Below are 14,562 nucleotides of genomic sequence, written 5' to 3'. Positions count from 1 at the left end.
ATAAATTAACTAGCTTAGATCTTCGCAGTACAAGCTACTTGCGATTGTGGTTCTGTTTTTCATCTTCTGAGAGTCGAGTCCGACAAATAGTTTGCATAGATAAGTATCCGCATGCTTTTCTCCAACATGTCATTGAGGCGAATATAGAGATATTCTAAGTCAAAACTCATTAACATATCTAACAAGACCTCCATTCGTTCAAAAAAAAAAAACATTAGTTAAATATTATCAACGGATCTACCCCATATTCAGAATTCCATTCAGGACTTTTTGCTTATCATTCTCACACATGCACCTCAAGAGAACACGAGCATTGATGTGGATGCCTCTAGCAGTGTTCTTGTTCCAGCAAAAGAGGCTGGAGCTCCTAGAGCCCTAGGGAAGCAAGAACATCGTGCTCCAACCATTCGATTATGAGCCCCTAACAGTTTTTTTTTAGCCGTGACCGTGCCTGCTCTCGAGAAAATCTGTCAATTTACACCCAGCAGGTTGGCGGACAACGTTCAACATTGGTGGACCTATTTGCTATTCGGAGTTTGACAGAAGAAGAGAGCTTGGAGAAAGTTGGGAGTGAGAGGGGCTGTGGAGAGATGGTGGGGCTTGCATCAGAGAGAGGCCGAAAGGTCTGCTGTTAGATTGATTTGTGTACTGTTGAATGTCAAGTTCGGCTATTAAATTAGCAGACAGAGTGGCCTCCATTCAAGCCTGGGGTTCTTCCATGATCGAGTACTCATTTGACTTCAGAGGGCTTTGGTCAACTCTAGGCATATCAATCTTCACCTAAAAATATCGTTTTGCAATTGATGGGAGTGAAGAAATTTGGGGTCCTTTACCGTCCTTAATGTCCCCCTTCCTTTTCCTGGTCAAAGAAAGAGATTCCAGGATGAGAAAGCATGGAAAAACACGGTGGAATGAAAGTTGGGTGGAATTCATTGGTCAAAACAGAAGCTCTAGTAGTTCATCAACAGACAACCTTGTCTGAAGAAAAGAGCAAATTGAAGATGATGCTTTCTTGGCAATAGGGGGAGCATTCCAGTCAAGTTTCGCAGAGGTTCCTCTGAAATCTGAAACATACTCGTCCAAATGATTTCATCATTCTTTCTTCTTCTTTTTTTTTTTTGAACTTGAAACCTACGTATCTTGAAACTTGATAGATTCACATCGATCTAGTTCTTTGATTTCAAATTCTACCTTGAAATCATGCTCGTCTGTACTTGGCAGTGTTTATCTCGTGGTTTGAAATTAATGTCCCAAGCATTCTTTGACAGCAAAACGTGCTTCACGATCCTTCTTCCAACGTGAAGATCTGCCCTTAGGCGCAGTAGACTAGGACCCTTGACTGCACAAGCAGAAACTCTCGACTTTAAGGGCCTTTGAATGTTGGAATGCAGATGGACCATGTGATGGCTACGAATCATGTGAGTTTCTGGCCTAGTAGGGGACCCCCTGCTGCCATTGAAAGATCCACTATTCCACTCTTACCCGCAACTTGGACTGATGATCAACGAGAAAGGACCATGCTCATTATTGGGATGTTGATTTCAACACATATCACCATGACTCTTCATTCCTAGACTTCCATATAGAAGGACCATCCTAGCTCGACGGACCATCCTCGCTTGACGGGGATGGTGGACAGTCGTGACATCTAGGGATGATAGGTTCTTAATTCAGTTTGGTGCATCTAGGAATCGAGAATCAGACTAGGAAGACTAGTTACCAATTTTTGGAATTGAGGACCAGTCTCGTGGAATCGATAGTTTAGCAAAAAAAAAAATTAAATTTTTTTAAAGAGATACTAGAATTGCTACTATTTTTGGGGTTTACTGTTAATTTTAAGAAGCAAAAAAAATATATTTTTTGAAAAAATAGAGTAGATCCGGTCCGGTTTCCCCCGGATTGAGAATCGGACCAAACCGGCCAGTGCAATTCGGTTTGGGTCGGTTTGGGTGATTCTCAGTTTGACAGTTCAACATTCTCACCCCTAATGACCTCGACCTACCTTAATTGCAACAGCCCCTTGGGAATTCCCGTGGAGCAAAGCTTCTACTACTCTCTAATTCAAAGATTTGATACATATATTCCTTTCGATTGAGCATGGCAGTCAAAGTCAACTGCGAAGAACAAAAACTTATTGCCTGGTCGAGGAGTGAAACGGTTGAGCTTGATCTGAGCATCGGCTCTTTAACTTCCGAACAAGTCGAATGGGTCGTTGAGGATGATTCGGAATGAACTATGTAGTTGATCATATGTTGGTTAGGAGTGGGTTTTTTTTTTTTTTTAGGGTTTTTTGGGGCTGTGGAGATGGTGATGCCGACTGAACTGTAACTGTCAATTATGGTCCCCGGAATGTGGCATAGCTCTGCCTTTCGCAGAGTGCAGATTTTGTGGACCTGTCACACCATTCTCTCGTCTGATTATTGAGGTAATCCTCTAGTGACCTTCCTTTTGTATGGGACAATCGGAATTTCCCCTCTCTTTTTACGTATCTTCCCCTCGTGCTGGTCACGTTGGGCCCCCCCCACCCAACAACAGAAGGTGCAAACCTTATGAAATGGGGACTTTTAGGTCAAGGTGGGGCCCAATTGTGAGGAGAAATTTGGACATTTGTGTTCTTGAGTCAACATTATGCACAATGCACATTGTGCTCTCATGCACTAAAAAATAGTTAACCAAGGTAAGCAGATCTTAGTTTGCTTGTCAGACAGCAATCATTAAAGTCAACCATTAATCTAATCGTGATGAGGTAATTTCACGGCCCGCATTCGAAGTTGCGTTTGACTTTTTTATTTCATTAATTGGAGCAAAGGTCGGGAGATGCTAATAATCATGATACGTCTCGATTAGCACTCGAGGGCCTAGGAACCCCGCTATTATGATGCTCCAATATACAACACACGTGGACCATGTGCCTTTATAATTGAGAATATTCGATGACGAAGATTTTGGCTTTTCGCGTCATTTACCTATACATGCTATCAAAATAAATCCAATCACTTCAGGTATTGAGAAATTAGGAAACTTCTGTGCAATTCACTAGGAACTGTGCTTTTGCTGTATTTGACTTTTTCTAGCGAGGAAAAAATTACTCTCACGAGCAATTCTCAATCAATGCAATCCATCATATCGTACAACTCCTTTTATGTACTGTGGTCCTTCATATCATTTCGAGAAACAATATTCCTTAATTTTCACACTTCATCCAATTATAGATTGTTTCGACCAATCATCTGTTGAAAAACTTGATTTGATGATAAAATATTAAAAAGTCAACTTTAGAATGATTCTAATGTCATATCGCAAAGATTCGTTATGGTATCAAATTGAGCGCCGTAGATAAAAGTTGGAATCTTCGTTGTAATTCATTCTTATTTATTTATATGTGTTCACACAAACGCAAAAAAAAAAAAGAAAGAAAGAAAGAAAGGAAAAAAAAGGAAAAAAAAATGGGGGAGGAGTGGTGAAAAGCGATGGAAACCACTGGCGGGGACTGGAATGGCACTAACGTACAATAAATTTTTCCTTTAATTGATTTGAAAGAGAGAGAGAGAGAGACGACGGAAGTTCTCTCCTTTTGAGCGGGCAACTGCGAAAGTCCTTCTTCCTCCTTCCTCCTTCCTCCTCCCTACGGCCAACTCCGCGCGCCCCGCCGTCCGTACGACGAGCGGCCGCCCTCCGCCGCGTCCCCGCCCCCTCCTCCTCCGCCTCTCCGGCCGCCCTCCGCCCTCCTCGCCGGAGCACCTGGTTGGCCGCTGATTCTTGGCGGGACGGCGAACCTGTTCTCTTTCCCTCCCTTTCTTTCTTCCGCCGCTTTGCCTCGCCGGCCGGGCCCGCCGTCCGGAACCGGGGCGGTGGCCGCGCCGCGTGAAGGGTCGCGGGGGGGCTCTCGAGCGAGCCGGTTCCCTTTGCTTCCGCTTTTCTTGAGATGTCAATGGGCGACGAGCGGCTTCGCTCGGCGTCTTAGCGGCTTCTCGCCGCGGCGCATTTCCTCCTCGGCTCGAGGGGTACCCCTCTGCTCTCGCGTGCGCTGCGGGGTGAGTACTTCTCGTTTGAAGCGACGGGTCGTGTGTGGTTTTTTGCTTTTCCTTTTTTCCTGTTGGACTGTCGAGGGGTTTGCTCAAGGCTTGCTTAGTGGTTTTTTTTGCTTTCGCTTTGGCTTTTCGCGGCGGTAGAGCGCTACATGCAAGGATGATGGAGCGAGTAACTGCTGGTGGCGTTTTTGTCTCTCCTCGTGTCGTTTTCGCGTACGTTTGGTTGGTGGTAGAAGGAATTTGTAGCGATAGAGATCGTTTTAGCTCGGACGCTGGCGCTGGTATGAGTGAAGTGTGACGGCGACCGGGTGTGGATGAGAGTTGCCTTGCATGTGTGGATTCTTTTAGGTGAATTTATGGAAAGGCTTTTGCTTACTCACTGTTCCTGAATGATTTCGTCGAAAGTTTGAATTTTCAAGAGGTGGAAGTAGTTTTTCTCTAATGTTCGATGCGAGTGGAACCGCATTGAACGGAGAGCATAATGATGGAAGAAACATGCTCATTAATGAAAGGAGAGATTTTGGGAGTTGAACTTGCACTCGAGCTCTCAGATGATGTTATGCGATTTAAGGGTCTCTGCAGAAGTTTTAAGTGTCAGTAAATGGATTGACTTTGGCAATCGAGAATAAAATTTGCACAATAGTTAGCTTTTGGTACTAAATATGGATAATCTCGTTCCGTCTCTCCAATTGTGCTATTTGTGAGAAAGAAGCTGGCCTGAGCAACTTGATTATCGATTCTCTGTTTGGTAAATGGAAGCTTTTGTGAACTTTCAGATGGGTCATCTGTCATCATGCAGTTAAGGTTCCAGGTCCTAGTTCGACTGTAGATTTTTCTGTAATATGGTATGAATGTATGCTCTAATTTTAAAGTTGCATTGTACTGGTGGTACTTCGTTTGATGGCCCTCATAACCAACAAAGATATACAAGTTCACTGAAGTACAAAATGGGACAATTTTAGATACGTGGCCTGTTCTTTCCAAATCTGTTCTACCACTCTTCAGTGGTATGATAAATCCCACCTCTCTCCATACATAAAGTGCCAAGACCCTTTGTTGACGTTACTCCTGAATTTTTTTGTCTATAGTCAAGTTATTGCTGAGGTGCTACCTCATCCAAAGCTCACTTTACTAGTTCTATGGACAAGGCGGAAGCGGAGCATTCTTGGCTAAGCATTTAATTGCTTGGGGCTCAGTCCCATAATAGAGCTTTGCTAAGTCAAAGTGCCTCTCCTCAAGAACGTATTTTTTGCTCATCGCCGGTCCTTTTTATCATATCGTTAAGTGCCGAACTAGTTTTGGCTCGTAATATCCTTTTCAGCAGTGCATATTTATATCCCAGTATGTTTGAAAATGTTAATGGAGAATCACTTTATAAGGATAAAGCTTTTTGACTCCTTTAAGCTTTTTGCTTCTTGCTTCATCTGATAAGATTGCATCCATCAACCTTTTTCCTTTCCCCAGCATCTTTTTGCTGTTTCTTTTGTACTTCTTTTCCTTCTATCTATGTATACTTGATACTGCATTTTCTGCTTATTTCAGTTAGTAATACTCTCATCTCCATATCCTTGGTTTCAGACCTTGTTTCTTGAGCGAAATGGCAAATCTTCGGTCTCTGTTTTCACCAAGACACATGTTAGTGCTATCCATTGCACTTAATGTGAGCTTAGTGCTCAAAATTATTCGACAAAGAAAGAATATGAGAGAGAAAGTAAGCAGAGTTTCCATGGAGAAGCCAAAAGATGCTCAGATTGATGAAGAGTCCCAAATTGAAGCCAGTTCCATTCAACAAAACATGCACCCAACACCTTCACCATTAGCTGTAAATGGGGGCGATGCAGATGATGGGAGAAATGTGATCAATCTTGACCAGTAAGCCTAAACATTTCTGTTTCTATACATACTGTGATGTGCTAGTCATAAGATCCTTCAATGCTTAATACATAACTCAGCGAACCACTGTTAAAATTTAATGTATTGGGTTTAGTAGGGATCTTTCTGCCTGCTTGGAATTGACAAGGAAAATTTCCATTTAACTCCAAGTAATATGGTAAGAACAAAAAAGAAAAAAGAAATCCTAAGACAGACTTCCACTTCATGCTGTTTTGATTGGAGAGGTAGTTCTGAAATTGCTAGTTAGGGCCTAGGATTGTGATTTTGTCACCCATTTGTTGCCATGTCTTTTTGTATGTAGTAGGGTCGCCATGCATGCTGTTAAGTGACTGATATGAGCATGGTGTTGAGCATGGTATGAGTGCCATATTAAGATGTCTAGATGATAAAGATAACTGGATGATTATCTCTAACAAATCCACTTCTGAAAAGAAATTAGAGGATCTGAAAAATTTATCCTGGTAAGATGGTGAAAGATTGTGCGGGAACAAGTACTTTTGTCACGTGACTACATAGGATGAAACTGTTTTAATATAGAATTGCAATTTCGTTTGTGGATTGTGAGGTATACTAGTTTGATATATGATGTGTAAGCCCTGAAATATATCTTACTTGAATACAGATGCCACCGTCGGATACAAATTTTGCATCTATTCTTCACTATGAGGAAATCTTACTAGGATTACCATGGCCTTGCCTGCTCGTAGGAAATATTTTTTTGAACTGGACAAGACTAATATTGTCAGGCCTATCTTTTCTTTTGTTAGTTTGACGGACAAATATTGGGCAATTATGAGGCAGAAATATCAGGGAGGTCGAATAATTTTATGGACCAATAAGTTCACTACTTGTCACAAATCAATAGCCTTTGCCATAGAGCTTTTTCTTGTTGCATCATTCCTCTTCTAGTTGTCTTTGTTCTATGTCCTCATAAGTTAAAAAGGTGAGCCATTTTTTGTGGACATATTATGTCATTATATAAAAGCACATGCCACGGGTCTCATGATCCTAAGCTCAATGTTCCTTCATGCAGTGGTGATCCTACAATGTATGAGAAATATTGGCAAGAAATGGGTGACAAAACCACGGTGGTGATACCAGGCTGGCAGTTCACCAGTTACTTCTCAGATGCTGGGAACCTCTGCTGGTTTTTGGAGCCTGAGCTTGCCAAGGAGATTTCTCGGCTCCATAAAGTGGTTGGTAATGCAATAACAGAGGGTCGTCACATTGTGGTTGGAACAGGTTCTTCACAGCTGTTTCTAGCTGCTTTATATGCTTTCACAGAAAATGATGCATCTGAACCCTTTAGTGTGGTGTCCGCAGCTCCATATTACTCAGTAAGTGTCACATCAGTAGTTGATGATATAGAATCTTATCTGTTTTAATTTCAATTTGTGACAAAGTCATTGTTTTAACTAGTCAAATATATGTTTGAATCATTTAGCCAAGATAGAAATTGAAGCCATTTCTAAGTACAATATATTTTTTTTTTTTTGCAAATTATTGCATGATGTGAGTGGATTTTAGTTTATACGTGAGTGATCGTGATAGTAAAAGCGATGCTCTGGATATTATTGCTGGCCGTCATAACTTGATTTCTGATTAATGCCCATAAGTTCATAAATTTTATTCTTTGAGTGTGTTAGTTTTCATAGTATGCAATTATACTGTGGAAATATACGGTGTTGCTTACTATCCAAATGTAAATACTTGCAGTCATACCCAGCTGCAACTGACTGCCTGAAGTCAGGCCTGTATAAATGGGGTGGGGATGCACGCAACTTCACCGAGACAGGCCCCTACATTGAGCTGGTCACTTCTCCAAATAATCCAGATGGCTTTGTCAGGCAATCAGTGGTCAATCGAAGTGGGGGAATATTGGTGCATGACCTTGCTTACTACTGGCCACAATATACTCCTATAACATCAGCTGCAGATTATGAGCTGATGTTGTTCACTGTCTCAAAATCAACCGGCCATGCTGGGATGCGCATTGGGTAAGATAATCAGTATGTGCGACTATATCTTCAATTGATTTCTAATAGGTTCTAAACTCAGGAGTTCTCTCGAGTGTGGCAATCCTTCATCTTGTCTACACTGATAATTAGAGTCACACGACCCTGGGTTTCCTGGGGTTGGCCTCAAGGAATTGCTTTGATGTGGAATCAAACTCAAAACCTCTTTGCTTCATTAGATGGAAGGCACAGACACTTTATGAATCAAACCAAGAAGGGGGTCACAATATCTTCAAGCAATTTATTGTTCAACTTCAAATTTAATTTTATGTAGTCATTATCGTACAATGGGCATGATGATTCACCATCGGTATCATCATGTCAAGTTCCTCTTCGGTCCTGTACAACTGCAGCTATACAGCACCTAAGCAGCACGTAATGGCATAACTGTGACATTTAGTGGAATTCCATCTTTTCAAGTTATCAGAAAGATTCTCTGCTAAAAGCTGCTTTTGCAATTGGGGAGTAGTTATTCACTGTATGTGTGACAGAAAGTAATCTGACAGACTGAAGCTAGACCAATGGTTTAACACTGAGGTACTTGGCTAAACTTTAAACACTAACTGTAGTATTTACCTGGAGCTGCCATAGTGTGTGTCTAGGTCCATTTACAAAATTTTCAACAGCTGAGGAATTGGAAAATGCATGTAGGCAAACACTGAACAAGATGTCGAGGCCTTTTCGTGTCTCTAATTATGCCCATCTTAACATTTTGCAGTTGGGCCCTTGTCAAGGATCCATCAATTGCCAAGAAGATGGTCAAATACATAGAGCTCAGCACCATAGGCGTGTCCAAGGATTCTCAGCTTCGGGCAGCAAAGGTGTTGAAAGTCGTTTCTAACAGCTGTGGAACAGCAGCCAGACCCAGAGAAAACTTCTTTGCGTATTGCCACCTCCTCATGGCAGAGAGGTGGAAGCTACTGAGAGAGGCAGTGAAACAAAGCGGAATGTTCAGTCTGCCTGAATTTGAACCGGGATTCTGCAACTTTTTCCAGCGTCTCTTCGAGCCTCTACCAGGTACATAGAATGTTGAAGCTGTAATGGGAGGCACCTTGCCATTTTTAATAAATTCTTGGTATATTTTCTTGTGGCTTCATTGCTTATCCCCCTGTGCAGCTTTTGCGTGGTTGAAATGTGAAGGCAGTGTAGAAGATTGTGAAAGCTTTCTTAAAAGCCATAACATCTGCACGAGGAGCGGAAGGCATTTTGGGGTTAGCCCTTCATATGTCCGAGTAAGCATGTTGGACCGTGATAGAACTTTTGGCTGTTTCGTTAAAAGGTTATCCCAGATCCATCTGTGATGATTATTAGTAGGAGCAAGATCTTTTATACAAATTCCAAGCCCCAGGTCTGCAAGCTAGGATTCTTGTGCATTTATTCCAATTTTATTTAAATCCACTCGTGCCAAGTACGAGATGTTGGTGATTTTATTTGATTTATCGCTAAAATCCATCCTAAGCATGCAATACTATCTGTACCAAGGTCCGTCCGTGCTAGTTATGAGTATGGGCAACTACTCGTGGACGCTAGATCTGTCTTGTGAGGAAACGACGAAGATTGTCTAATCCGTAATCAAATCCCTTACACATGTAAGCTTATTTCTTTCTGGAATATCTTTGGTTCAATCAAAGTGAACCGTTAAACTCCATGTTGTGGATAGTGGCATCACTGGGCCATTCACAATCGAGTGTTCACTGTTCACTGACTTTTGCATATTTTTCATTTAGCTCCTCTCATCCATGTCTGACATCCTCGAGTATGCTGGTTTTGAGAATTGTTGCATAATGTATTTGAAAGGAGCGACATTAATCTGCAATACCACGTGAAAATTTCGCTTGCTACTTGATGACAGAGAGGCAGAACGAGGGAAATCATCACGTTACATTGAATCTTATACCGGTCCAGCATCACGTCATGCGTTCTAATTTGCAGTTATATGCCGAGTATTAAAGGGAATTAAGAGAGACGGCATAGCATACGAAACTCATGAAAGTAAGCGGCGCGAAAAAGCTCATAATTTCCTAACACTTCAAATAACGAAATCATAACTCATGCTACGGGCCCTTTGTTTCCAAATTGGATGAGTCAAGATGGACACCGAAGAGCGTGCTGAAAATGGCCCCAAGCGTGGGGTGACAAAGGCTTCTAGAGCCGTTTCCTGGCCATCGCCTTGAGTGCACTCGTTTATCTTCCGTTCAGCAACCCGCTGAAGACTCGGTCATTCCCTCCAAGTGATGCGTCCCACTCCATCGAGGACGTTAAAATGTGAGAGAGTTCATGAACAATTTCTTTCATTTCCGGTCTGTTGAAAGCATCGTCATTCAGACATCGCCAGGCTAAATCCGCTATCTGTGGGGCAAAAGCAAAAAATAGCAGGAGCATCAATTTTTTTTTTTTTTTCCTTCAGGCTTGGTGGCGGGAACATCAGATTGACTCTTCAGTTCGTGTCCTGTTGCTATATTAATTGTATGCTTTTTGTATGTATAAAATGTTTGCATAGAATAGTTTCGTATTGAAGAACTGTTACTCATTTGATGTTCTAAGATACAGAGAAATCGGTACATATGGATGGACCTGTCCGGCTATGGTAGACATGCTAATCACTTTAGATCTCGTCACATGGATACGGAACATAATAAATCAAGCATACTTATGCAATTTTAAAAACCTTCTCAAAGGGTAACTCCCTCTCACGTTACAATCTATGATTGCTTCCAAAAGCATTTTGTGTTTTTGGCCTTCGAAAATCGTTGTCATCTGGGAAAGGCAAATTAAGCGGTGAATCCTGAGATGGGATGTTAGCAATAATTTCACGCAAATAGTTTCCTTGTATGCCAGCTGATTCTGACTAAGGATATATGCGCCTTATGTTTCATTTCATGCGCTAATGGCATTTTGTATCCTTACAGTTTAATGGGGAGATTCGATGATGGTATGTTGTATGTCATGTTTGAAAATTGGAAAGTGCATGTAGCATGCACTCTCCCGTGAAAGCTGCGTATAAAACCAGTTAAGATCGCAAAATGCTTACAGTTGGTACGAGGGTCCTAAACTTACTTGGGTCCCTGTCATCGCGAGCGAGTGCGCGCTGACCAGTGACTATTTCTGCTAAAACCACTCCAAAAGCATAAACATCTCCTTTTGATGTCATTTGCAGCTCGCAGACGGACCTGCAGGGAAGCAGTAACCTCCAAAGTCGAGTCTGAGATGAAATGCATGATGTCCGAAAAAGTTTGCACCATCGGTAAGCATGTTTTCTCTGTTTCCCTTGTCATAAAAAAGGACCAAAGCACCTTCTTGTCATTGGATCCTTCCACCAGTTTTGCGTCCAAAATCAGCCCCCTGCCGACACAGCAAGTCAACATCATTCTAGGAGTTATATACCCTAGTAGCTTAAGGCGAAGGTAGAAAGCCTGGAAGGAAAATTCATGTGAAACTTCTGTCAAACCCACATCACTAAGAAGTGAATGCTCAAACCAGTTATCCATTACCTTTGCTCTGAGCCTCTGGTCAAGTAAAATATTACTTGTCTTGATGTCACGATGCACGTACCGCACCTTGGTATGATCATGAATGTACTCAATTCCTCTTTCAGCATCAAGTGCTATATTTGCTCTTGCTGTCCAGGAGAGAGGTTGGTGACCTTCAAGAACTAGCAATTGAGTACCTTTAGCAATTTTTTTTTTCCTCCAGGCAGAAAAAGGAGGTAGATCTATTACTATTGTAACCTTTCAGTAAAGGATCATGAAGGTGGTCGTTCAGTGAGTCATTTGGAACGTACTCATGGACCAAGTATAAATAGTTGTCACTGCTTGATTATCCAAGAAGCTCCACCTACAGAGCTAGAGAGCTCAGTGAGATAGTAGCATGAACCTTCGCTTTTTCTTGATCACCATTTTGCGTGAGAAATCTAAATCATGACCAAATTTTTTTTATTTTTTTATTTTTTTGGCCAGTAGATACTTACCACATTAATGTGATGTATTTTGCACAAAACTTTAAGCTCAGCAAAAAACTCCTTCAGCCGGCTGGATTTCATTTTCTTGACAGCAACTTCCTGAAATTGAAACTAGGCATGTTTGGTCTTAGGATAGGAAAGCAGATCATTGTCCTGGATTGAGCTCCACGAAAAAAGGTGGAGAAAAGGTAAAAGCCTGACATGTGTATCATACCCGGTTCCCTAAAATGCCATAATACACACTCCCATACCCTCTCTCTCCAATTCTCCGAGCATCATCAAAGTCTTTTGTAGCCTCGTACATATCCTCCGAGCTGTACATAACTGGTTTATCTGATTCAAATTTCTCATCTGGGACAAGAATGATAGCTTCACGTAAGTGTATCAGATACTATGCATGCCTTTACTTGCCTTTCCTTAGAAAAACTCATGAAAGGTCACCATTTACTTTCAGAGAAATAAAATTCAAAGTGGCTCTCTAAGGAAAGACAACTCTTTCAGTTTCTTCAGCTTGTATATGAGCCTCATCCTTTTCCGTTTAATCAGAATTTCATCTCTAGTGCCATATCGTGTCACGTAAATCTCACTTAAACTTAGGCCATCATGAGAAAATTCCCGATTTTTCAGTCACCTAACTGACCTTCACAGTCCTTTTTGTGGAAGAGTTGTTTCAGTGGGGTAGTCTTCTGGGCATTTGAGCTCTTAGTTGTCGCCTCAGGATCTACTTGTCCACCTTTGCCCCTTCTGTTTCTCCTTTGATATAACAAAATCAGTATGCTCATTGATGCTAAAGTTACCACTGACAGGATCACTGCTATCTCAATCCACTTCTTCATTTTCCCTAACGCATGATAACAAACTGTAAGTGGATGCAAGATATTTGGATGCAAAAATGTTTGACACCACTCATGATTCCATATATGTCTACTGTATATTGTCCCTGACTTGATCCTGAGTTATTTCGGTCTTAACTTGCCTACAATCATTCTGTAAATGAAAATTTTAGGCCTTGCCATCTTAAAATGACAACAGAAGATCACTCTTAAACATAAAGAGAGAGTTCAGCTTACGTTGCTTGTGACCTTGAGTTGCCCTATTTTCCATAGGTACATACAGCACCCACCCGACATCTATATAACTAGGATCCTGAGTCAACTTCGGGTTCAGTTTCTCGACCTCACTCGAATTTGAGGACAGCAGATGGGCAATCTGTGATAGAGTGTCATGCTCTTGAGCCGTGTAAGTCACGATTTCTTGAGATCCTTCTTCCACACAACCGCACAAGGGATGCATAGTTACTGTATTTCCAACTTTAAATACGTCCTCACCAGTGACATTATAAACTTGTCCACTGTAGAAATCATTGTAGACTCTGGCAAATGAATCATCTGGTTTTACTTTGTAAGAAGTATCATAGGAGTATCTGTTGGTGCCATTCAGGTATGTACAAGTGCATGGCACATATACCAGATAATCTTGCTCTGCCCCGTGGATTATCGGTTTGATTTCTGACAAGTTGACCGAGTAGAGAGAGGCTATTTCTTCTACGTGACGTCCTCCAGAGATATGGTACAAGTAAGAATTGCATGATTGCAGTGCTTCAGAACATGGGAAAGGGCGCATGAGACTTGTCCTGCTGAACACACTAAGGGAGAGAGCACTTCTGGAGATAAAAATCAGCGAGACAAGAGACAGGAAGAATTTGCTGATAAAACGAGCCTTCTTTGATGAAGAACCAATCGGCAAATAAGCGAAATGCACCTTTGAGCCTAGAGCTGTCTTTTGCTTTGCATCTTGTTGCTCTGATGATGACTGACGAGAACATACGGTACTGTAATTATGACCAATCCTTTTAAACCTGTTGAAATATATATAAAAGAATATTCAGCTGCGCCTTTAGCCAGATCCTTGTCTTTTCCACCGGGTCAGTATCTTTCTGATCTTATTAAATCTGTACGTGACAGGTGCATGTTCTCTCTTATTAGCAATAGAACAAACTGCTACATGTGTTTAAAGAAGGTTCTGAAGAAGGGACATACCCTTTAGTTTAAGTTCTTTCCAGGCATATTGTGGAAGGCCAAGGATGTCAAGGAGTGAGTTTGAGCACAAAAGTCCATCTTCTTGATACTAATTAGTTAGAATTGGCAGTGATTTGATATTATGGAATGTGATTAGGTGGTGCAAAAACGGAGGTGGAGGTCTAGTTCTGCTAAGTACTGGCACCATTTCCCTATATTACTAAGAACAGTCTGAGGTAGCGGCAAGCACTCTGTTCCATTAACATCTCTTTCATATAGATCACATTTTTGCGATGATGATTTATGTATTAACATAAAAGATTTCATCATCTGTGTCTTCATTGCTATGTCTTTTAGCAGTGTGGAAGCTAGCCGCGTCTTGGTGTTCATGGAAGTATGTGGGCGAAATGAGACTTTCTCAGCCTATTTTATTGACACAAATTGCTGACAAGTGCACGTATTCTTAATATTGAAGCTGAAGCTTTATGGCGTCGTGTGGAGATCTTTAACGAGACTTTTCCGGGCGGCAATGAGCCAAATTTATTTTCGTTACAGAGCCAAATTTAACGAGACTTACGAGCTGATTGTTTAGCAGGCCATGCTCATTGCTTAATGCCTCTAGTTACTTAGCTTGGTAGCCGCTTTTC

General features: G+C 41.5%; 1 protein-coding gene and 1 pseudogene across 1 annotated transcript; one reads left to right on the top strand and one right to left on the bottom strand.

The window, feature by feature from the left end:
- The first annotated feature begins 3,554 nt into the window (after positions 1 to 3,554).
- Positions 3,555 to 9,366, top strand: LOC104417808 (tryptophan aminotransferase-related protein 2). The gene is made up of 6 exons (XM_010029023.3): positions 3,555 to 4,034; positions 5,610 to 5,903; positions 6,958 to 7,261; positions 7,641 to 7,921; positions 8,658 to 8,956; positions 9,056 to 9,366. Exons 2-6 carry the CDS (start codon positions 5,629 to 5,631, stop codon positions 9,238 to 9,240), a joined length of 1,344 nt encoding a protein of 447 aa, XP_010027325.2. The 5' UTR covers positions 3,555 to 4,034; positions 5,610 to 5,628; the 3' UTR covers positions 9,241 to 9,366.
- Positions 9,367 to 10,123: 757 nt separating this feature from the next.
- On the bottom strand, positions 10,124 to 14,123 carry LOC104434255 (annotated as a pseudogene).
- Between the last annotated feature and the right edge of the window lie 439 nt (positions 14,124 to 14,562).

The sequence above is a fragment of the Eucalyptus grandis genome, chromosome 2 (assembly GCF_016545825.1).
Source record: "Eucalyptus grandis isolate ANBG69807.140 chromosome 2, ASM1654582v1, whole genome shotgun sequence".
NCBI lineage: Eukaryota > Viridiplantae > Streptophyta > Magnoliopsida > Myrtales > Myrtaceae > Eucalyptus > Eucalyptus grandis.
This window is presented reverse-complemented; position numbering and strand designations above follow the sequence as displayed.